At 43.7% G+C, this 22,577-nt stretch overlaps 1 protein-coding gene across 2 annotated transcripts; it reads right to left on the bottom strand.

Annotated features, from left to right (window-relative positions):
• Nucleotides 1–377: 377 nt before the first annotated feature.
• Nucleotides 378–21,406, bottom strand: LOC119307119 (disease resistance protein RGA5-like). 2 transcript variants are annotated; one of them, XM_037583215.1, is made up of 8 exons: nucleotides 21,309–21,406; nucleotides 20,301–21,138; nucleotides 17,689–19,986; nucleotides 17,520–17,563; nucleotides 2,539–2,726; nucleotides 1,367–1,428; nucleotides 1,205–1,245; nucleotides 378–796 (listed from the first exon to the last, which is right to left on the bottom strand). In XM_037583215.1, exons 2-8 carry the CDS (start codon nucleotides 21,122–21,124, stop codon nucleotides 609–611), a joined length of 3,645 nt encoding a protein of 1,214 aa, XP_037439112.1. In that variant the 5' UTR covers nucleotides 21,125–21,138; nucleotides 21,309–21,406; the 3' UTR covers nucleotides 378–608. The 2 variants fall into 2 exon arrangements, with proteins under 2 accessions (XP_037439112.1, XP_037439111.1); XM_037583214.1 differs by having other exon boundaries at nucleotides 378–838.
• Between the last annotated feature and the right edge of the window lie 1,171 nt (nucleotides 21,407–22,577).

Genomic DNA, 22,577 nt, shown 5'->3' on the forward strand with positions numbered 1-22,577 from the left:
AGGGAATGGTGAAGGGGAGGGATTCACCAAATCCCCTACAATACATAGCCCCCTTGGGGCTTGACAACCTCTTGTGCCAAACAAGGCCTGAGAGGGAAATCCGGGGAGATTACGGAGCAAGGCAACCCCCTGTATATATGGATTATTGAGAGTGGCACACTCAGGAGACCAGTTCCTGTTGAGGAGTAAGCATGGCGATCGCGTGCACTACTTAAGTAGGCTAGTGCATTAGTGCAGGCCTTCCAGTTCTCTGAATCTGGTGGTGGCTAGGTAGTGACGGGGTGGAGGGCACAGGTGACGTGGAAACAGCACAGAAACGTCAATATCCGCCTGGACCAACGACGGGCAGAGCTCATGCGTGCATTAAATGGTAGCCAGCCGTGGGCCATGTCACTGTTCCAAAATGGTGATATGTCCGTGAATACATCACATTGTACAGGACATAGCCGACATAGCACAGATCATGATAAAAGGGTGTGGTACAGATTGCAGGAGCATTTGGACCCGGGTGCCAAAACGAATTTCTGATACGTGCGCACTTATACAGAAACACTGTACAAATGTGTATATAGCTTCCCTGCCTATAGAGGATGATAGTGCTTCCATATTTATCTGATGTACCGCTTGCCTCCAGATCCATTCTCCCTTTGGCAATTGAAGAATGCTGCTGCCACAGGAGGTCCAAGAGAATAAACTGCTGAGAAGTCTCTTGTGTTGAAATTTGGTCTCCATCCTGGTGCATATATAGTTTGTCGGGCGGATTGGCGGAAGAGTACAAAAGCAAAGCGATGCATTCCTGCAGTTGGGTTTGGTCTTTCATAACTGAAGAGTTTATTTCCTATAACAAAATGTGTGCTAACTTGTTAAAGTGAGGTCATTCTAGTATGTAAATTCAAAGAAATTTCTGCCATGAAATAATGTGAAAGACAGGATAATGTTCTGCTTACTACCCTGGTATGCTATTTACGTGCCTTTTCTTCTAATTTTGCACCCTAAGCAGTTACTATAGTTGTCATCTCGAGTTTTTCTCCCCTAAGTAATCACCGATGGTATAGTTATGTTTGAATATAACAAGCTAGTACATGTTAACTTCGTCTGTACTTCTGAACCAGCTCAATATACATTTATTTTAGAATCTTAGACAACTGTTCAACTCATATAAAACATTCAAATTTGTAAATGAAATAGAATATGAAGAACCCACCATAACTGGCATTTGTTGATTCTGGGATGTCTGTCACCAACCTGTGGCATGTATATAACCATAAATATCACTTTTAACTCTGAAGGTGTTACATTGTAAAAACAGAAAAGTAATTTAGTTGAGTAATAACTTGTACTAGTTATTATAAGTTTCAGGTCTTACCAATGAAGGTATTCTTTTGCTGTTGGGTTGCTTGGACTTGGCGCGTCAGGATCCACCATCACCTAATATCAAGTTATCTTAAGAACATACTCCCTCCGTCCAGAAATACTTGTCGGAGGAATGAATGTATCTAGATGTATTTTAGTTCTAGATACATCGATTTTTATACATTTCTTCGACAAGCATTTCCGGACGGAGGGAGTACTAGTTACCACAGAAGCAAAAAGATGATATTTTTTGCAGACAGATTGATATGCGCTTCCTGAAATGTACTTTTGCCTTGTAATTAAGAAGCTGTGCCCACAAAGACGCTGGATGCTAGTCAGGAGGAAGATCACTTCCTAGCCACCAGCACATAATCACCAATTAGGCGAGCCTATGTGGGCTAGGTAAGAGGGGCCTTGGTGCTTAGGCGGGCTAGACGACCGAACGGTATTAAGAAATTATCAACTACAAATATTTCCATGAACTGGATACCTTTCAGACAAATTTTAAGGAATCTAAAAATAAACCAAGTTAACTCAAATTACTTTGTAAGTTTCGGTGGTAGTATTGCTGCTAGAGCATCTTCATGACGTAAGCAAAATGTGTAGATTCATGTTGTAAGCATTTATTGCCGTGTCTAGTCATGATAATTAATATTCTTGTACTTTTCATCGATGAAGTGCATAATTTTGATTACCAATCATCATCACTGAATGAAAAGATGCAGGTATATGTGCAGAATCCATCAGAAATTAAGTAGAATAGTATCTTTATAGGATTCACATGAACTAAAGAAATGGAAGTGCAAAGTTCTTTTCAGTTCATATAGATGAGGTTGTACTCCCTCCGTCCGAAAATACTTGTCATCAAAATGGATAAGAAGGGATGTATCTAGAACTAATATACATCTAGATACATCCCCTTCTATTCATTTTGATGACAAGTATTTCCGGACGGAGGGAGTACAAATTACAGAATATAGAGATTCTTTACTTTCAGTTCTATATAAGTACAGGTAGCAACTGGTGTGCAATGACACAGAAAGCTTATGTTCTGGATGGGACATTGTGTACTAAGTACTTTCTAGAAGACAAATAGTAAAGCTGTTTGACTTGTGATGCTGAACCGAAAGATGCATTCACAAACTTGATATCGTTCGTTGAAGTAATGATGTAGCTATGACTTACCAGAGTGTAAAGGTTCCTCATGTCGTGATCGCTCCCAGCAATTTCAACCCTTGGTTCATATGCTACTTGCGACGGCTTGAGTTCAGAACCATTGATTAGTTCCTTGCCGTTGTATAGAACCTTAAGTGATGCTGCTTTGACGAATGGGTCCAAAATATCCCCAACAAGTCCTATAGCAAGTGTCTCCCCTGACATGGTTAGTGAAGATTAAAAATCTTTGGGGATTGAGTAACAATAGGTTACGCTCTGGACAAGCTAAACTAGTTTGAGATGTGAACTTGGGTGAACTGATGATATATACTAACAATCAAAGTGCTGAAGGCATTCATGATATCAGGAGTTATGAGATCCGGACGCCTTGGAATCTAACTTCAAGGTATAGACTATAGAGTATGATATTGGTCGCCATCATTCGAAATATTTAGACCAATACCTAGTTTTTTTTTAGAAAAGGAGGATTACCCCCGGCCTCTGCAGAGACCAATACCTAGTGAAAAGTTGATTGCCTTTTTTATTTGACTTGCCTTGTTCATTGCAGTCTCCCTATTTAATAATTTATACATTGATAGTGCTTTTAACGAGTAGAGGCTTTTGAAGCAAACTAGTAGTACAGGTGTGTGCTTTATTTCAATGCACCCCGACATCTAGAATAGAGAACCAAGCCTAGTTCATCCTTAAAAAAATAGAGTGCTACGGTGGTCTAGATGATGATGAGGTGGCAGATTGACTTCATTTTTTGAATTTATATATTCTCTGTTATGATTGTTCGTTACTGTTTCAATCAAGATATAACCCAGGGATGCTCAAACAGGCATAACGTGACTAAATCCTGCAGATGAGTTTGAAATGGAAGTTTTTGCATAGCATGATATGAAGGATGGCATTTCTTTTTGAAGAACGAGCGTACAAAATTTGAACAGAACACATAGCATGATATGAAGGATGGCATTATTATCATATAAATATAGTAGGATCAGGAAATGATGAATTTTCAGGACCAAAAACAAAAGAATTTGTAGTCCATGGTTTATCTTTTGCATAGATAAGCAAAAATAAATAAATTGAATTTCAGTTTTTAAGACACTAAGTCTAGAACAGATATAGTTACCGATAAATTTGAGGTTGGCTGCATACCACAAGCCCAAGGGCATTCTGTCACTTAACTAAAATTTTATATTACCATTAAACTGAAAGCCTCTTGGGTGTCTATTTGCCAGGATACAAGCTTCCACGCCACATTCAAAGATTCATTCAAGGTCATCAAACGCGATGTCACGCCAAATTAGATTCATTCAAGGTCATCAAACGTGATGTATAACACGCATGTGCTGCTAGTGAAATTTCCACGAAGTTGGTGGCACTCCATACATCTAGCCCATCTTGCCTAATGAGATATAGTTATGTCTCATTCAGCTGATGTTGGGCTGATGTCTTCACATATGTTTTTTTAGGGGTGTCATCACATATGTTCTTTTTCTTTCAGGATTGCCATCACATATGTCGGCTGCCCGCTTTGCCCGTGTTGTTTTGTTGTGGGTTCGGTGTTGTGCACTGTTGGGCTTGGTAAGATGGGCTGGCATGAGGTGCATTTGGCCCTCCAACAATGCTTCCATTTTCTCATTTTGTATGTGTTTTCTTTTTTTTTAAATGTGTTTTTTTGTAATTTTGTAAACGAACAGGCCGCAACTATTTTACGTATAAGCAGCCTTTGTATGTATGTACTTTATTGCTAGGCTGAATATATTATTTGGTGCGAGAGCACGAACCAACCTGTGGTTGGATAGTTAGAGGGAAAGTGCTTTGTTCGTGTTGTTTTGTTGTGGGTTGGGCGTTATGCGCTGTGGGCTTGGTAAGATGGGCTGGCATGAGGTGCATTTGGGGCTCCAACAATGCTTCCGTTTTCTCATTCGTATGTGTTTTCTTTGTCTTTAAAAAATGTGCTTTCTTTGTAATTTTGTGAACAAACAGGCCGCGACTATTTTACGTATAAGCAGCCTTTGTATGTACATACTTTATTGCTAGGCTGAACACATTTTAAATACGTGATGAATATTTTTTGAATACACGACAAACATGCTTTAAATACTTGATGAACATTACGTGCCCCCAACATATTTTAAGGAATTCACGACGTGTTTCTAAGAACATTAGTCGCATATTTGAAAGAAAAAATGTCATTCATTTAGGAAATATTCACATAAAGTGCTTATATAGTATTCAAAACTGTTTGAAATGTCATCGTCTATTTCTGAATGTTTACCACATGTATAAAAAAAATGTTTATCTCATATTTGAAAAGTGTTTGTGAATTTGGAAAAAAAATGTTCGTGAATTCAAACAATGGTCATGGACTTAAAAAAATTTCACAATATGAAAAAAGTTTGAATTTTCAAAGACAGGTTTTCAAAAAAAAATATCAATTAAAAAAAGTTCATGATTCTTTTGTTAAAAATGAAAAATAAATTACCACTACTTGCAATCTTGTTGGGGGCACCACAGTTGCTGTCAGGGTTGCAACCCTTGCGGTCATATTGGTCGGCGTGCAGTTACAATTGGGTTGTCACACTGTTGTGTAAGTGCATCTAGTGCCCCTTAGTGATTTTGGTGTATTGAAGACTTATAGATTCTTTTGGTCTATAAGTCTATGAGGAGTTTGATATTTACAGAGAAAGTCGACCCCTAAAAATGAATATCTTCGACTGAACATTCTGGTATTTCTGAAGACTTTCATGAAGACTTTGAAAGTGAAGAAATTGGTGTGTCCGTGAAGACTTGATATTCATGCGAGGAATATGAAGCTTGAAGACTTTCGTTTTCATAGTTTTGTTTTTCCCTTTCTTGAGTCATAGGAAACACCGTACTGTTAAAGGGGGTCGAGGAAATACTAAGAAAAAATTTCCATGTGATGCTCAACTCAAAATCCTACACCTATCAATCCCTTCGAGTGAAGCCATTGAAAATCTCATACAGTTCAGTAAATTTCTTCAGAGACAGAGACGAAGTTCTTCTGGTCGCTGAGGAATTTGTTCTGACTAAGGAGTTAGGAATTCGCCAGTGCGGATTGCCTACACAGTGAGTAACATGATAGTCCTGAGGAATTTGAGAGTCAAATTTCCAACCGTTGCTGTGCTACGCGCCAGCTATCCCAAAATATCTTATCCACATAATGGTCATATCATTGAAGGGCATTTATGTCTTATCATGTCGGGCTGCTCCCTAGGCTATAAATAGCCGCCCCCCTACAACCACTAGCTGGTTGGCTGCTCCGAGAGAAACTGACACTTGTCATTTGAGAGCAACCCATCCTTCGAGGACTTTGAGCGAAAATCATCGAGTGAGGAAAATCCAAACCCAAACACCCACAAACCCAAAGTGATTGAGCATCACTGAAGAGATTGATCCTGCGTGAATCCGACGCTTGTTACCTTTGAAGACTGTGCTTCTTCCAGACGGTTAGGCGTCATAGTCTAGAGCATCCAAGAGGAATTGTGGATGGCCGAGTGACCGAAGTCTGTGAAGGTTTGGAAGTTGCCTGAAGACTTACCACGAGTGATTGGACGAGGTCTGTGGGACCTTAGTTCAAGGAGAATACGGTGAGGACTTGGTGCCCTGAGCTGCGTGCTCAGCGACTGGGTGTCCGGGACTGTGTGTCCTCGAGTTTAAATACTCAGCCGCTCCAACCAGATGTACAACTGAGACAGCAGTTGGAACTGGTCTACCAAATCATTGTCTTCACCAACCCTACGGGTTCTATTTCCTCAACTCTTTCATTTCCTCATTACTGTGTTGAGTGATTGTTCATATATGTGTTTGAAGACTTTGACTGAAGACTTTCTCAATTTCCTCAGTTCAATTTCTTCAGTCTGTTTGTCTTCATCTTGTGTTATCCTGTGATTACGCTTTCTGTACTCTGTGCTTGTCTTCATTTCATCATGATGACCATGCCTGTATTCTGTTATGCTTACTCTTGAGTACTTATTCCGCTGCAAGTAGTTCTTCGCTAAGGAATTTCCTCACCGGCAAATTCCTCAGTGAAGAAGTCATAAAAATCGCCTATTCACCCCCCTCTATTCGATATAATGCACTTCCAATTGGTATCAGAGCAAGGTACTCCCTTGTTCTGTGTGATTTTGGTTTAACCGCCTGGAGTTTTAGTTATGTCGACCCCAGGTATGATCAAGGTCTCTGCTGGGTGTGCTACCTTCGATGGCACGGACTACCCCTACTGGAAGAATAAGATGCGAATGCATCTTGAAGCAATTGACAACGATCTCTGGTACGTTGTGGAAAATGGTGTTCCCTCAGTCACACCTTCTCTGAATGCTGCTGATGTGAAGAGATTCAAGCAACTCAATTCTCAAGTGAAGAATATCATATGTGGTCATCTGAGTAAAGGGCAGTATGGCAGAGTGAGTGCTTTGGAAACTGCCAAGCTTATCTGGGATAGGCTCTCCAAAGTAAACGAAGGAGTCTCAACTCAACGTGACTCTCGTTTTGACGTTCTTCGCAATCTCTTCAACCGCTTCAAAAGACTCGACAATGAAAATGTTCAGCAAATCTTCGATCGCCTCACTGATATTTCAAATGAGCTTCAAGCGCTCGGTGCCACTGACATCACCGATCATGAGGTGGTGAAGAAATTGCTGAGATCACTCGATTCATCATTTGACACTCTGGCACTGATGATTCAAGAGCGTGCTAACTACAAATCACTAGATCCCGCTGATATCCTCGAGAGGCTAAATACTCATGAGTTCCAGCTCGCTGAAAAGAGAGATCTCTATTGTTCAAGCTATGGAAAACCACGTGCCCTGAAGGCCAAGGCAGTGTCTGAATCTGAGTGTGAAGATTCTGGTAGCAGCCTTGGTGACCCTGAAGAATTGAGCAGGAGCTAGCGCTGCTAGTGAAGAAATTCCAGAAATTCTCAAGACGTGGTCGCTTTGGAAAATCTTCAAGGAGCAGTGATTCCTCATCAAGTGACTATAAGAGAAGGATATGCCACAAATGCAAGAAGCCTGGTCACTACATTCAAGATTGTCCTCAGTGGGACAAGGAACTAAAGAAGAAGAAATACAAGGATTACAGTTCTGATGATGCCAAGAAGAAGAAGAAATCTTCAAAGTCTTCATCATCAAAATCCTCGAAGTTTTCATCTCAAAAGAAGAGCAGCTCCAAGAAGGCTCGGGCATTCATTGGCAAGGAAATGGATTCTGAGGCTGAATCTGAGGATAATGAGGAAGAAGAGGGGTCCGAGGAGTCTGAGTCAGGTGTGGCAAGTCTAGCTCTTGCTACCGCATTCGTCAGCAAGTCAATCTTCAACTCTGAAGAAAATGGCAACACCAACAACGCTGATGAAGGAAATGATGACTATGCCCCCACCTACTGCTTCATGGCAAAGGCTGCTAAGGTAACTAAATACCCCTCCTCTGAATTAAGTGAGGATGAATCTGATGAAAATCTTAAGCCTAGCTACTCTAAATTTGTTAAGATTGCTGTGAAACAACAAAAGGCTATTGAAAAACTTCAAAACATGCTACACAAAAGTGATGATATGTTGGGTGAAGAAATGGACCGCACTAAAGACTTAACTGAAAATCTTTAGAGACTTCAGTCTAAGCTTGACAACCTTCAAAGTCATCATAAAACCCTCTTAACTAATCACGAGAAGCTTTCTTATGAATTTCTTCAAAGAAAGCAAGATCTTGAGAAGCTAAGAGTGTGTTATGAAGATCTTCAGAAGGAGCGCGATTCATTGCTTGCTCAACAAATCAGCGCTACTAAGGAAGAATTTGATCCTCCATGTTTAAAGTGCATTGAACATGAATCTGCTAATTCTTCACCTGAATGTTCAAATGCTTCAAATGTTACAAATTCAGTACGTGGGTGACACATGTCAAGCGAATGAGAAGGGCCAGGGGCACGTTCGTCCTAAATCTTCGGGCGAACAGTTTTTCACCGTGACTATAAATACCCCCTCACCCTTCCTCACTTCCTTTACTCCGCTCGACCGCTCTCTCTCGCTCGAGCTTCTCAAACCCTAGCGCCGCCTCTACTTCATCGTCGCCGGTGAGGAAGAGCTTCACTGCCTCGACCTCTTCGTCGTCGTACTCGCGCCGGCTGCGGAAATCTTCACTCCGCCGCCGCCGTAGCTGTCTTCCTCCGCCAAGTTAGGGCGTGGAAGATCTGAACTGACGAACTTCAAATCTACACTTCTCAGTTCATCGTGTTCGTCATCAAGGGTAATTAAAAGTTACTTTTACTACCCTCCTTGATTCTAATTTTCTCTACAAAATCTTCAAAGGTGTTTTATTCTTCAAATCCTCACACACATAACACCTCACTAGTCATCTGTTCTTGATTCGTTTCCCTAAGCATCAATTTCTTCAAGATTCCTCAATTGTGTGGATTGTCGATCTATACAACTCTGGAACCTAAGACAAAGTACTCTTAGTGAAATTCTTCAAGACTCATCTGGTCAAATTCCTCAAACTTGTTCATTTTGAAAATCTTCTGAGAACGCATATGACCTCTTCAAATTCCTTGCAACTATACTCTGTTCACAGGTACTCATGTCCGCTGCTGAATCACTAGGTTCTCATCAACTTAACTCATTTGCAGTGTTCCTTGAAGAAAAGTTGCATACTTCTTCAGAGTGTTCAATTGTTCAAATTCCTCATCTGAAGAATATGGCTGAAGGGAAGAAACCACAGAAAGGAGGAAAGAAGCCTGAGGTCATGACTGCATTTGAAATCCCTGAGGACATCTATGCTGACTATTGCACACCTGATGAGGCCGAGTTCGGAAAAGAAAGCAAAACTCAGCGCAAGGTGCGCATACAAAGGATTGAAAGAAGATGGGCAAGAGAATGGAGGGAGTACAGATATGTAACTCCAAAGTATATGAAGAAATTCACTCTAAATCCTCCATGCCCGAGAGCTCCATTGGCACCTGGTCAAAGAGCTGATCCCACCAGCCTCAAGCGCGGTGAGGATTTTCCTGATGAATGGGCCAAGCGCCAAGCCAAGTTGGCTAGACACGCCAAAGAAGCAGTGAGGAAATTTAATGAAGACTCTGTTGCTGCTGCTGCTGCCACAAAGGCCTCTAACAAGCCTAGGAAATCAATGGCAAAGAAGCCCGCTCACAAGCCAAGTGCTTCAACAACTGTGCCCTCACGGCCAAGTTCCTCAGCAATGCCCTCACGGCCAGAATCTTCAATGCCCTCACGGCCAATTCCTCACGCTGCACCTGCTCCTCCAAAGTCCTCAGTTGCTCCGGCAAAGTCCTCAACACCTGTTCACCTGGCCACATGCCAAAGGACTACAGGCATCTCCATTGCCTCTGGTATCTCAGCAAGTTCCTCAGCTGCACCAAACTCTTCATCAGGCCCCACTCTGCTGAAGACAAAGGCCACTGCTGGACGAGGTCCTCGGCCTAGTCCGAAGAAGAAACAAGTTGCCTTCCATGTGCCATCTGACGATCATGCTGATGATGATGAACTTGAAGAAATCATCAGAGACAGGCAAGAAAGGGCCGTTAGAGCCAAAGGCACAAATGTGCCACTGCTTTTGGATCCTAAGTTGATGCTCGACTACATTGATCTCTGGCACAAGGACCCAAACACTCCTATGCCTGATTTTCATCTGACACCTGGCCAAAGTCACATACTGACCCATTTCATCTCTGAAGAGAAATGAAAATTTGAGAAGGCCAGACAAATCAAGAAGGCTCAGTTCAGGAAAGAGAAGTTCCTGAAGAACAATTTTGTCAAAATGACACCTGATGAACTCCTCAAGATCCAGTCTGAGATCAAAACCCTCAAGAGCCAAAGTCAGGTTTGTTAAACTGACTGAGAAGTTCACCAATGTTGCAGCCCCATCGCAACAAGAAAGTCCTCATGCTGCAGCCTCTGCTCAGCAAAATGAAGAACATGGCAGCACCGCTGATGATTTTCAGCCTGCTAAAGAAAATGCTGGCTCCAGGGCTGATGATTCCATTCCAGCCGCTGATGAAACTGCCAGGGCATCCACTAGTGGTGCGCCTGAAGGAAATGAAGAAGTCAGGGCAACTGCATCAGTTGCGCCTGAAGAAATTCCACCAGATTCCTCAGCTCCTTCTGCACCTACACCAACTCCTACCCTTCCATCTGCATCAGATGTGAGGAAGACCAAGGCTGCAGAGAAAGCTACAGTGAAGAAAAGGAAAGCATCATTTGCTTCAGATTCTTCAGCTCCGAAGAAAATGAAGACCATGACCAGCTCTTTTGAGAACCCTATTGATGCTGTTCCAATTTTCACCATACCATCTAAGGACCTTGTTCCTTATGGTGAAGAATATGCGATCCCTAGTGGATCTGATGAAGAACATCATTCTGCTGCTTCGTCAGAGCAGATTGATGAAGAAATTGAAGTGGATGCATCCCTTCAACTCCTGCTGCTTCCTCGCCCATGCCTTAGTTCACAGCTGAAGAGGCCGGCGTTGAAGAACTTGAAGATGAAGACGTGGACATTGGATGCTCCACGCCTGTGATGACTGGTGACTTTTGGGAAAGTCAGCATCTCAATACTCCACTCTTCACCCCACTACAGCAAATACCTCAGTCCCCTGCACCAACCGTCCAGCTGGACTCTGAAGAAACTCATCCCACCTCGTCTGTGCATGAAGAAATTCCAACCACTAGTGCGGAAGAAACTGCTGCTGCTGATATGTTGCACATGCACACTGCCACTGAAGAGGAACCAGAAATTCCTCAGCCTGAAGAGCCAAAAATTCCTCAGCCTGTAGAACCTGAGATTGTGATTCCTGAGGTTGTGATGCAACTCACTGACACTCCTGTGCCCAAGCCAAAGGATCCATTCTCAAAGAAGAAAAAGTTCAAGGCTGCTGATTTCTTCAACGAGCATGTGTTCTTCACTGCTTATAATCCATATGATTCTGCTCGCATAAGGAAGAGGCGTTTCTGGACTGCTAGTCAAGCAAATTTTTATTCCTCTATGCTATTCGACAAAGACAAAGTCTTCGAGCATGCACACATTCCTCACGTGGACATGGAATCTCTGCTGTGCTTCCAGCCAGTCCTCGGTGTTCTTCACGATGCTGGATTACTGAATTTCTGCATTGTCATCTGTATTGGAATGAAGAACTCATTCTTCAATTCTATGCGACGCTGCACATCACAGGAAATTCTGAAGATGTGAATTCATGGGTGTTGGACTGGATGTCTGAAAATACTCACTACAAGGCACTAGCAACTGAATTGCTTCGTGTCCTCCCACTCAGTCCTCCCCTTGATGGTTCTCGTTGCATCTACAATGAGCCTGTGCTTACAGATCATTACATGCAAGTGCTGATGAAGCCTTTGAAGCCAGGGCAAGCTCCTCGAACCAAATTCCTCATCAAGGAATTACTATATGTGCCACAGACTGTCTATCACATTCTGACGAAGACAATGAGTCCTATCAAAGGTCACGACTCAAATGATGAAGAAGTCATTGGCATCATGAAGAATATGCTTTTCAACATCATTCATGGCGTTCCCGTCAACTTCCATGATTTCTTCATGTAGACTCTGGCAAACATTGCTATGTCACCGTTTGAGCTGAAGCCTTATGCACCATGGATTATGAAATTCATCGGGACAAGGTCTTCACTCAACTACAAAGCTGATACTCTGAACCATGGCAGTTTCTTGCCTCCAATTGAAGTCCTCAAACAGACATTTTCCTCAGCTGATTACAAAGGCAAGGCAACTGCTGTGATAGATGAAGGCATTCGTCCATTGGATGGTCAATTTCGCAAGGCTGCATCTTACTCCGCCAATGATGACTCTGCCACACATGATTCTGCCGCCAACACCTCTGCCAAGCAAATTCCTCAAGCCACAGCACCCAGGGTGATGACTGATCGTGAGTTACTCCTCAGTCTTCATCAGAAAGTTGATCGCAACCATAAATGGGTCAAGCGTCAGTTTGGTTCCATTCTTTACAACATGACCTCAACCCACAATGCTGTGAAGAAAAACCAATACTACCTCCATGAAACCTTCAACCGTACCTGGGTTGTTCTATCTCATATCTACAACACCGAAGATCTGAAGAACATGGGTCTCAAGGAAGAATTTGACTGGTCTGCACCTCCACCGAAGAAATTCAAGAAGGTCAAGGTTCCTTCCTTGGTGGCCAGCTCCTATTCTTCATCGCGCGACACTGATGAAAATGAAGACTTGGACGACATTGCGGCAGGCCCTACTACGACAACTGACCTCGGCAACGCTGGCGCTCCTCCATCAACTTGATATTCTTCAGGGGCGTTAGTCCTCAGTTTTGATCCTTTTGGTCATTTGATGACAAAGGGGGAGAAATCTGAGTTAGTCTTCAAACGGGTCTATTATATGGGCGTTTTTTTTGCGAAGTTACAACTCTCGTTCTTCTGAAACTTTTATTGGATCGAGTTGTAATCTTAAACCCGATGGTGCTCTGATACTTTTGATGCACTGTGCTCTGATTTTGCATGCTTATTCCTCGTTAATATTATTACTCGCATGCTGAATCTCCTCAGGCACCATATTCCATCATGCATTTCAAATTCTTCATATTATATGGCAAATGCATGTATGAATTACAAGATATAGGGGGAGATCTCCATGATTCAACTCTTCAAGTGTGCATTGCTTCAAAAGCAAATTCCTCAATATGCACATCTTCAGGGGGAGTTCTTCTATATCTTGCTATCAAATTCCTCAATATCAATACTTATACTTTATATGTTTATCCCCGTTGAAAACTTAACATATATGTCATCAATCACCAAAAAGGGGGAGATTGTAAGTGCATCTAGTGGCCCTTAGTGATTTTCGTGTATTGAAGACTTATAGGTTAAGGATCTAATGTGTTTATGAGTGTACACAGGTCTATAAGTCTATGAGGAGTTTGATATTTACAGAGAAAGTTGACCCGTAAAAATGAATATCTTCGACCGAAGATTCTGGTATTTCTGAAGACTTTCATGAAGACTTTGAAAGTGAAGAAATTGGTGTGTCCGTGAAGACTTGATATTCATGCGAGGAATATGAAGCTTGAAGACTTTCGTTTTCATAGTATTGTTTTTCCCTTTCTTGAGTCATAGGAAACACCGTACTGTTAAAGGGGGTCGAGGAAATACTAAGGAAAAATTTCCATGTGATGCTCAACTCAAAATCCTACACCTACCAATCACTTCGAGTGAAGCCATTGGAAATCTCATACAGTTCAGTAAATTTCTTCAGAGACAGAGACGAAGTTCTTCTGGTCGCTGAGGAATTTGTTCTGACTGAGGAGTTAGGAATTCGCCAGTGCGGATTGCCTACACAGTGAGGAACATGATAGCCCTGAGGAATTTGAGAGTCAAATTTCCGACCATTGCTGTGCTACGCGCCAGCTATCCCAAAATATCTTATCCACATAATGGTCATATCGTTGAAGGGCATTTATGTCTTATCATGTCGGGCTGCTCCCTAGGCTATAAATAGTCGCCCCCTACAACCACTAGCTGGTTGGCTGCTCCAAGAGAAACTGACACTTGTCATTTGAGAGCAACCCATCCTCCGAGGACTTTGAGCGAAAATCATCGAGTGAGGAAAATCCAAACCCATACACCCACAAACCCAAAGTGATTGAGCATCACTAAAGAGATTGATCCTGCGTGGATCCAATGCTTGTTACCTTTGAAGATTGTGCTTCTTCCAGACGGTTAGGCGTCATGGTCTAGAGCATCCAAGAGGAATGGTGGATGGCCGAGTGACCGAAGTCTGTGAAGGTTTGGAAGTCGCCTGAAGACTAACCACGAGTGATTGGACGAGGTCTGTGTGACCTTAGTTCAAGGAGAATACGGTGAGGACTTGGTGTCCTGAGCTGCGTGCTCAGCGACTGGGTGTCCGGGACTATGTGTCCTCGAGTGTAAATACTCAGCTGCTCCAACCAGATGTACAACTGAGACAGCAGTTGGAACTAGTCTACCAAATCATTGTCTTCACCAACCGTACTGGTTCTATTTCCTCAATTCTTTCATTTTCTCATTACTGTGTTGAGTGATTGTTCATATCTGTGTTTGAAGACATTGACTGAAGACTTCCTCAATTTCCTCAGTTCAATTTCTTCAGTCTGTTTGTCTTCATCTTGTGTTATCCTGTGATTACGCTTTCTGTACTCTGTGCTTGTCTTCTTTTCATCATGATGACCATGTATGTATTCTGTTATGCTTACTCTTGAGTACTTATTCCGCTGCAAGTAGTTCTTCGCTAAGGAATTTCCTCACCGGCAAATTCCTCGGTGAAGAAGTCATAAAAATCGCCTATTCACCCCCCCTCTAGTCGATATAACGCACTTTCATGTTGCAACTCCAGTGGTGAACATGCAACTAGCTGACAAAAAACCCTACTGTCCCAGGTGTAGTCGTGTTGGAGGCATGCAGTTGCAGTCGAGTTGTAATGCTTGCAGTTTAAGTCTAGTGATGGATATGTAACTGGGCCGACAACCCAGTTATAGCCGTGTTTGGGGCTACACAGTTGCAATTGGTTTACAACGCTTATAGTTGCAGCTGTAGTATGGACATGCAACTGACCGAAAAACTTAGTAGCCCCAGTTGCTGCGACATTTGGGGGTTATGCAGTTGCAACCATGTTACAACGCTTGCAGTACCAACTCTAGTGGTCGACATGCAACAGGCCAACAAAAGAACTATCGGCTACAGTTGCAGTCACGTTGTGGGCATGCGATTGCAATCAAGTTGCAACACTTGCAGTCGCAAGTCTATTGTTCAACATGCAAATGGGCAACAACCCTCCTACTAGCCCAGCTGGAGCTGTATTTGGGCCTCTGAAGTTGTAATCAAGTTACAATGCTTGGAGTTGCAACTCTAGTGGTGGACATGCAACTGATCTACAAAAAAACCTACCTTCCCCTGTTGCAACGTGTTGGGGCCATGCAGTTGCAATCCGGTTACACTTGAAGTTGCATGTCTAGTGGTTGACATGCAACTGGCCCCGACAACTCCACTTGCACCCCTCAGTTGCAGTCACTTTGTGGCATGTGCAGTTACAGTCGGGATACAACGCTTGCAGACACTTGGATTTGCTGTCGGGATACTTCTAGTGGTGGAATGCAACTGGCTATGACAACTCCTCTCCCGACCCCAGTTGCAGCCGTTTTGTATCCATGCAGTTGCAGTCGATTACAATGCTTGTAGTTGCATTTCTAGTGATGGACATGCAACTGGCCCCGACAAGTCCCCTCCTGACCCCAGTTGCACTCGCTTTGTACCCAATGCAGTTGCAATCGGGTTACAACACTTGAAGTTGCATGTCAAGTGATGGCTATGCAATTGGTCCGACAACCCCTCTCGGCCCCAATTGCGTTCATTCAGTTCCCATGCAGTTGCGGTCAGTTTACAACGGTTGCAATTGCATGTGTAATGACAGACATGGGCACACTTTTGGGTATTTCCATGATAAAAGAACATAAAAACTATGAAATTGCACAATTGTGTTATTGTACAAGCAGAAAAATACAAGCAGCAAAAAGAAAAAGAAGTATAACACGTCATGAGTCAATAAAAAAGAAGAAAAAAATAATGGGTATTTGCATGTGGGTAGATGGGCATGCAACTAATGGTCCGTTTTTCATTAGAGTCTAAAATAAATAAAAATAAAAATGATAGAATAAAATATAATTGCATTCAAAGTTTGATATTAAAAAGAAAATGACTAAAAAATGAAGAAATAAAAGGTAATACAAAAGCAAAAGAAAAACCCCACTGAAAACAGTTGAAAAAAAAGGACAACACACAAAAGAAAATGAATGTGTTACGACTCAACAAGAAAAATAATCATTCGTTTCACCTAACAAGAAATAGTTCGTCCCTGAACCAGTGGAATTTTTTATTTGTTTTACAAAGAAAGGCCTGCCGTCCTAACAACAAACGCCCACAACACAAAACCGCAAACAGCCAATGCACAAGCAGCCACACACGAAGACGTACGAATATCAGCGCATCTACAAACGGTCACAAAAGTGAATGAGATGTAACTACAAGCAAATTCGTTAAAAGAGTAATGGATACACTCACATCACGAACTACTATTTGCCATTTTAAATCATCATATTTGTCATTTGACCCTACAAACGGGAACATGTTTTTCACAAAACAGTGTAGATTCAAAGTGTATACTCGTATCTACACGAGTGCTTTTTGGGAGGAATTTGGAGAAGTACTTTTCCAGTTTTATTTTAAGAAGTAGTACTCGAGGCTAAATTCCTTTTTCAGTTTGTATAGAAAACTAGGCTGAAAGCTAGTCTTTAGACTAGCCACAGTGGGAGTAATTTCAGCAGTAACATCGAGTCCAACTCAGCAAATTTGCTTATGTGACAATGAGTTAATGAGCAGAGAGGTAGTTTGAGTAACTTAACTAGTTACTGTAACATCACATGTCCCAATGCAATATGAGTCTATAACCTAATAAATGAAGCTTTGCATGTTACCACACTTATGTTACTACCCACTATAAGAGCATGGTTAATAATACAGCCAACAATCGGCTATAAGGAGTTGACATGTTATCTATAGCCAACCTTGTAGCCGACATATACAATAGTAAGTTTTATATGTGTACTACTTTATTCGTAGTTGGCCCATCTTACAACCTCACAAGCGTCTTGGGTCTCGTGCTAGAGCCGGCTACTAACCAAGAGCCTGCTTATCTTCTCTCTCATCTTCTCTCTCCTCCAACTAAGCAAAGATATAATATTCTAGTCTTTATAGTCTGCTTATGTCACCTTATTGTACTTGCCCTAAAGGTAGTAACATAGTCTAGGGATATGTGTATGTTAGTAGTGTATGTTACTCTCCATTGTGGCTAGTCTTACACCTGACTTTATGACTGGTGGTGGTCCAAACTTGCAGCAACAAACTCGGGACGAGCAGCGAAATGAGAGGGAAAGACAAGAGAATACCTTTATTCCGCGGATGCAAGGTGGATTCTGGTGGCGCATAAGTCCTGCAATGTGATAGCAAGTCATTGACACGTCGTCAAAACCGGATCAGGATGTATATTTCAATGGTAATTAAAGTGCATATATAAATAAATATACTACAAGGAAAACTTAGTCTAGCAGTATATACCTTGTATCTGCTTGCTTCTGCGCATCTTCCTCCAAGTTCTTTTCTTCAATTGCATGTTCATCTGAGCTCTCACCAGCGGTCATGCCTTGTTTTGCCGAAGTCCACTTCCTCATCTCCTTTTGAGCCTCGATGTAGATCTCCTCGTCACCAAAAGTATCCCAGCCCACCCATTGCACATTGATGGTGGAGGTTCTTGGATCCTTGCCAATGGCGCCGGTCAAGACCAGCTGTGTAGACCTTCTGTTGTGTCGATCAGCACCAGTGCCCCTAATTTTTAAGGAGATCTCAGTTAGGCTCATTAGGAGCTCAAACCCAGCATCATTCAAGCCGTACTCTTTCATTCTATTGGCATTGAAACCTATCTTGACCTTTCGGACTTTGGGCATTGCTCCATGCATAAAAGCCACGCATGGTGCAGCACACACAAACTTGAAGTACTTGAGAACCGAGAATCCCTCATCATCAAACAATATCCTGCTCCTGCTTGCAGGGGCAGTCGAGATGAACAAGGAGAGAGCCGCTAGGGAAGGCAATCCTTTCAAAATAGCAATATCTTCTCTTGACAACTCTCTAACTGCCATCTTTAAAATGCAAAGGTTGGTAAGTTCTTTGGTCCACTCAGGTAGGGTGGAGAAGATGCAGCAGCGCCGTGACAACTCTAGTGTCTGAAGAAGGGCCGGAGGAAGGGGCTGGATGCTGAAGCCAAGCCAGGAAATGCTCATGTTTGAAGAACCTGCATCATCATCCTGACTTTTTACAAGAGAGGAGGCTGCAGGTACTAGAGTTACACGTTTGAGATTCCTTAGTTTCCGAACTATCGTCCCCAAGCATTCCAGGTTCTTTTCCAGGTTACCAGGTTGTAGTGTGGAACATGATAGACGAAGTTCCTGGAGATTAGTCAGCTCAGCGAGGCTCATAACGGTTTCTGTTGAGTTCTTGCTGAGATCAAAAACTCCCAGAGTGCGAAGAGAGGTCATGCGGCCAATACCAGCGGGCAGACCAGCCTCGCTAGGAATGCTGAGGTACAACAAGCCCGGCAGATCGACAATGTCTGCTGGAAGTGCAGCTACTTCAGCATCAATTTCCCATGCCATCAATTCTTTCAGCTGTTGCATCTGAGTTGGAAGCTCCACACTCATATGGCATGCATCAAGATGAAAATATCTCAGTCTGAAGAGCTCCGAAATTCCAGTGAGGCTGTAACTCGGCTCATCAGGTTCAGTAAGGTTGTCGCTCAGGTCATCATCAGGTTCACTGATATTGCCACTCAGGTCATCAGGTGCAGTATGGCTGTCTCTCATTTGATCAGAATCAGCCAATAATTTAAGGATCAGAACCTGAAGAAACCGAAACTCCACAACTGAAGGCATCCACTTGAGAAATCCAGAAAAGGCAACTGATCGAACTTTTGACAGTCTCATACTCTCGGGCCCCAGCGGCATGGCATCTACCACATTGCCCAAGTGGAGGGCCAGCCGACGAACCTTGTCAGCAAGCCTTATAGTTGTCTGAGAATGAGCTATTGCAATGCAGAAATTCTCTTCCATGGACTTGTCCCTAATAAACTGAAGTACTATGTGGTGCACTCTACATGACAGAATTTCGTCGTTGCAGTTGATATCCACAGGTTGGATCATTCCCCTGTTAACAAGCTCACAAAAATAGCTGTGTGCAACTTCTTCCCTGTCGTTCCCTTCCGCTGCGGAGATGAAATCTTCGGCCATCCACTGCTTCACCAGATCATCCTTCATGATTATGCAGTCCTCTTCATACATACACAGAGATAACATGCATGCTTTCAAACCATGAGGAAGGTTGTCATAGCCAAGGTTAAGAACTTGATTTATCGTTTCCAAACTAGCATTTGTGGTGAAAGCGGAACTTAGTGAATTCTTTATGTAATTCCATTGCTCTATGCTGCTAGCTGGCTGACGTCCCAAGAGACTGGCCAATATATTAATTGTTAGCGGCAAGCCACCACTTCTTTTTATAATCTCATTTGAAACTTCCTTGAGATGCTGAGGACGTTCAGCTTGCTTGCCGAAAGCTCTACTTAAAAACAGCACTCTTGACTCATCTTCACTAAGTGGTTCCTTCTTGATGATGTATTTGGAGTCATCTTGTTTCTTGAAAGGCATATATGTGGAATTATCTTCTTTCTTTGCACAGCATGTTTGGGCTATTACTTCAACTTCGGATGTCGTTAATATTCTACTGCAACAGTTTCCCTTTGGCAATGATCGATTAACAAGGTCCCAGGTTGACAATGCCCACAGATCTTCAATTACAATTAAGTACCTGCCAAAAATATTTGTATTGTATCATTTACCATGCAAAACAATATGGAAGAACCACCTATTGGTAACATGGAGTGATAGCAGCATGGATTTAGGATTCAAATGGCAATGCACACCTTAAAAAACTGACAAAAAAAATTAGTATTCCATTCATCTAGTAGAAAATGTAGCGTGTCCATCTGAAATCGCGCCTTAATTTTCCCGCAAAAAAAAAAGAAATCGTGCCTTAATTTAGGAGTAGTATAAATACAAATACAATTTTTTATTTATGTAGTAAAACAAGCGTATATGCCTCCAGAATAGGAAAACACTCACGTCTTATCTTGGAGGTGTGCCCTGATGCTAAGGACGAGATTATGCAGGTCGCAAGCGTCGTCCGTGAGCTGCTGCGGCCGAACTTGGGAGAGTATGCTGGTGAGAAGGCCCTTCATGTCTGGTTTCCGCGATGTCCGCACGAAAGCCAGACACTGGAACTGACCTCCGAGCATACGGTACACTTGTTTGGCAAGGGTGGTCTTCCCAACCCCACCAGGTCCAACAATGCACGCCACCTTGTGCTCCGGCTGTCCAGCGTTAGCCAGCGCCAGCCAGCCGCAGAGCTGCTTGATGGAGCTGTCCACACCGACAAGGTGAATGGCAGCCACGCCGGATGGTGGTGACGGAGGAGGCTGGCCGCTGCTGCTGGGCCGCCACTTGCAGTTACGACCGAGATAATCATTGTGCCGTCGAATCGCTTCCTTGACGCGAGTCCTGAACCCCGAGATCTCGATGGCGATCCACTGGCGCCGCATCGGCCTCTCCGGAAACCTCCGAGAGATCTTGAATCGGGGGGGTTTCTGGACGACGTTGAACCTGGCACCGCCGCCGGCGACGTGGGCGAGCTCGTAGATGAAGTCGTCGATGTCGTACGACAGGTCGCGCACGCATCCCATCCAGGTGCTGGCCGTCGAGGCAGGGAACTCCACCTCCGATGGCTCCAGCAGGTAGTTGTCTATTAGTTCTTGGAGCTCGCCTTGGAGGATGCGGAGCTTCTTCTTCTCCTCTGCCCGCAGACCGTGCTCCGGTCCCGACAGCAACGATTCCATCTTCATAGGGAGGGACCGCATGACTCCCTGGGAAGCGCTGACCGGAGCCTCCATCTCCGGACTCCTTCCTGAACCGAATCAAACCAGACACTATTAGTTTCTCCTTAAGAGCAACATTGGTATGGACGAATAACATACACGAAGGAATATTTTTTTCCTTTTTTTGCGGGGAGAGAAATATTGTTTTACCTGTACCGGAGAGAGAAGAAATCAAGTAATGGAAGAATTGGGAACTCACCGGATCAGGGCAAAAGGTCGATGATCAATAGTGGATCTGGATGCGACTATGCCCAGCTCTGTGTGAGCTTGCCCTCTGAACTTATCGAGAGATGTGGACCAGGGACCAAACAGCACACCAGCAGTAAATGGAGGGTAAGTTGTAAGTTTTACCGAGTTGTTAAATCGGGGCTGGACTGAACAATTATGGCACCTCAAATGCCCACGCGTCCGCTTTGACTCGCATTTTGTTTCTCATTTTTTCGTTCACGCAGTTATGTTTCTCATTTTTTTTCTTTATATGTCCGGTCACATGGATGTGATTGATGGAGAAGAAGAGAGAGAAAGAAAAGAAATGTTGTGAACTTTTAGCCGCTCGCAGGATCAAGACGTCATCGACACTCTCATCACCGACCTGCGCGCACCCGCACTCCACTTGGCGCGGCGGCTTCCTCCGCCACCCCCGAAGCCGGATTAGCCACTTGGTGGCCGTTGTCTCGCATTTTGTGTCTCTTCTGTTTTAGGACTTGTTGAACTGTGTCCTCCGCAGAACCCTCAGTACTGTGGACCTGGGTGTCTGTGCTACTTTGTGTCCTGTGCGTGCGTGTGTGCATTTGTGTTGTGAACTCGTTTCGGTTGTTTGTGGCTCGCTGGTTTGCTTTATATATAAAGCGGTGCAAAAGCCTTTTTGTTAAAGAAAAGAAATAGTAATAAAGAAATAAAAAAATGCTCTATGGGGCCCAATCCTATGTGACGGACGTAGGACCACTGACCGGACACACCCGAACACTTTTCATACTCATTCCATATATAAGATGAATATGAGGGCTCCCGGACAGCCCGGGCAATTAAGGAGGCTTTGAGAGGTCCGGTTCGGTCAAATTTTTGCTACTTTTTGCTTCTCTCCTGTCTGACCTCGATGCCGCCGCCGGCCTCGCCTCCCTCGCCTCATCGGGCCTCACCTCCGTCCCCTCCGGCAAAGGTAAGCACCCCCCCTCCCGCAAGACCGCCTCGCCGACCAAGAAGAAGAAACCGACGCCCGAGGAGCGGGTCAGGGAGTCGGACAAAAGGAAGGGCCGGAGGCACGCAGCGGACACACGGGATGAAGCAGCGGCCGTCGCCGCCCTCACCAGCGCCGCATAGTAGGAGGAAACCGACGCCCGAGTGGCGGCGGCAACGAGGGAGGCCCTGATCAACCTAGGGGTAAACCCTGGCCAGCACAGGCTTATCAATGCCGCCGTTGCCGCGGCTAGCACGGGCTCATACTCGTTTCCTCGGATGGTGCTGCCAG

The sequence above is a fragment of the Triticum dicoccoides genome, chromosome 5B, assembly GCF_002162155.2.
Source record: "Triticum dicoccoides isolate Atlit2015 ecotype Zavitan chromosome 5B, WEW_v2.0, whole genome shotgun sequence".
NCBI classification, from domain to species: domain Eukaryota; kingdom Viridiplantae; phylum Streptophyta; class Magnoliopsida; order Poales; family Poaceae; genus Triticum; species Triticum dicoccoides.

What these genes read in the sequence shown, in the direction of transcription:
- LOC119307119 (XM_037583214.1), bottom strand. Translation starts at nt 21,124, where the DNA reads ATGGAGGCTCCGGTCAGCGCTTCCCAGGGAGTCATGCGGTCCCTCCCT. An exon ending in CTTGCATCCGCGGAATAAAG is followed by an intron (nt 2,727 to 17,519) that starts GTATTCTCTTGT and finishes TAACCATGTCAG; the next exon opens with GGGAGACACTTGCTATAGGA. An exon ending in TGAGGAACCTTTACACTCTG is followed by an intron (nt 1,429 to 2,538) that starts GTAAGTCATAGC and finishes ACTTGATATTAG; the next exon opens with GTGATGGTGGATCCTGACGC.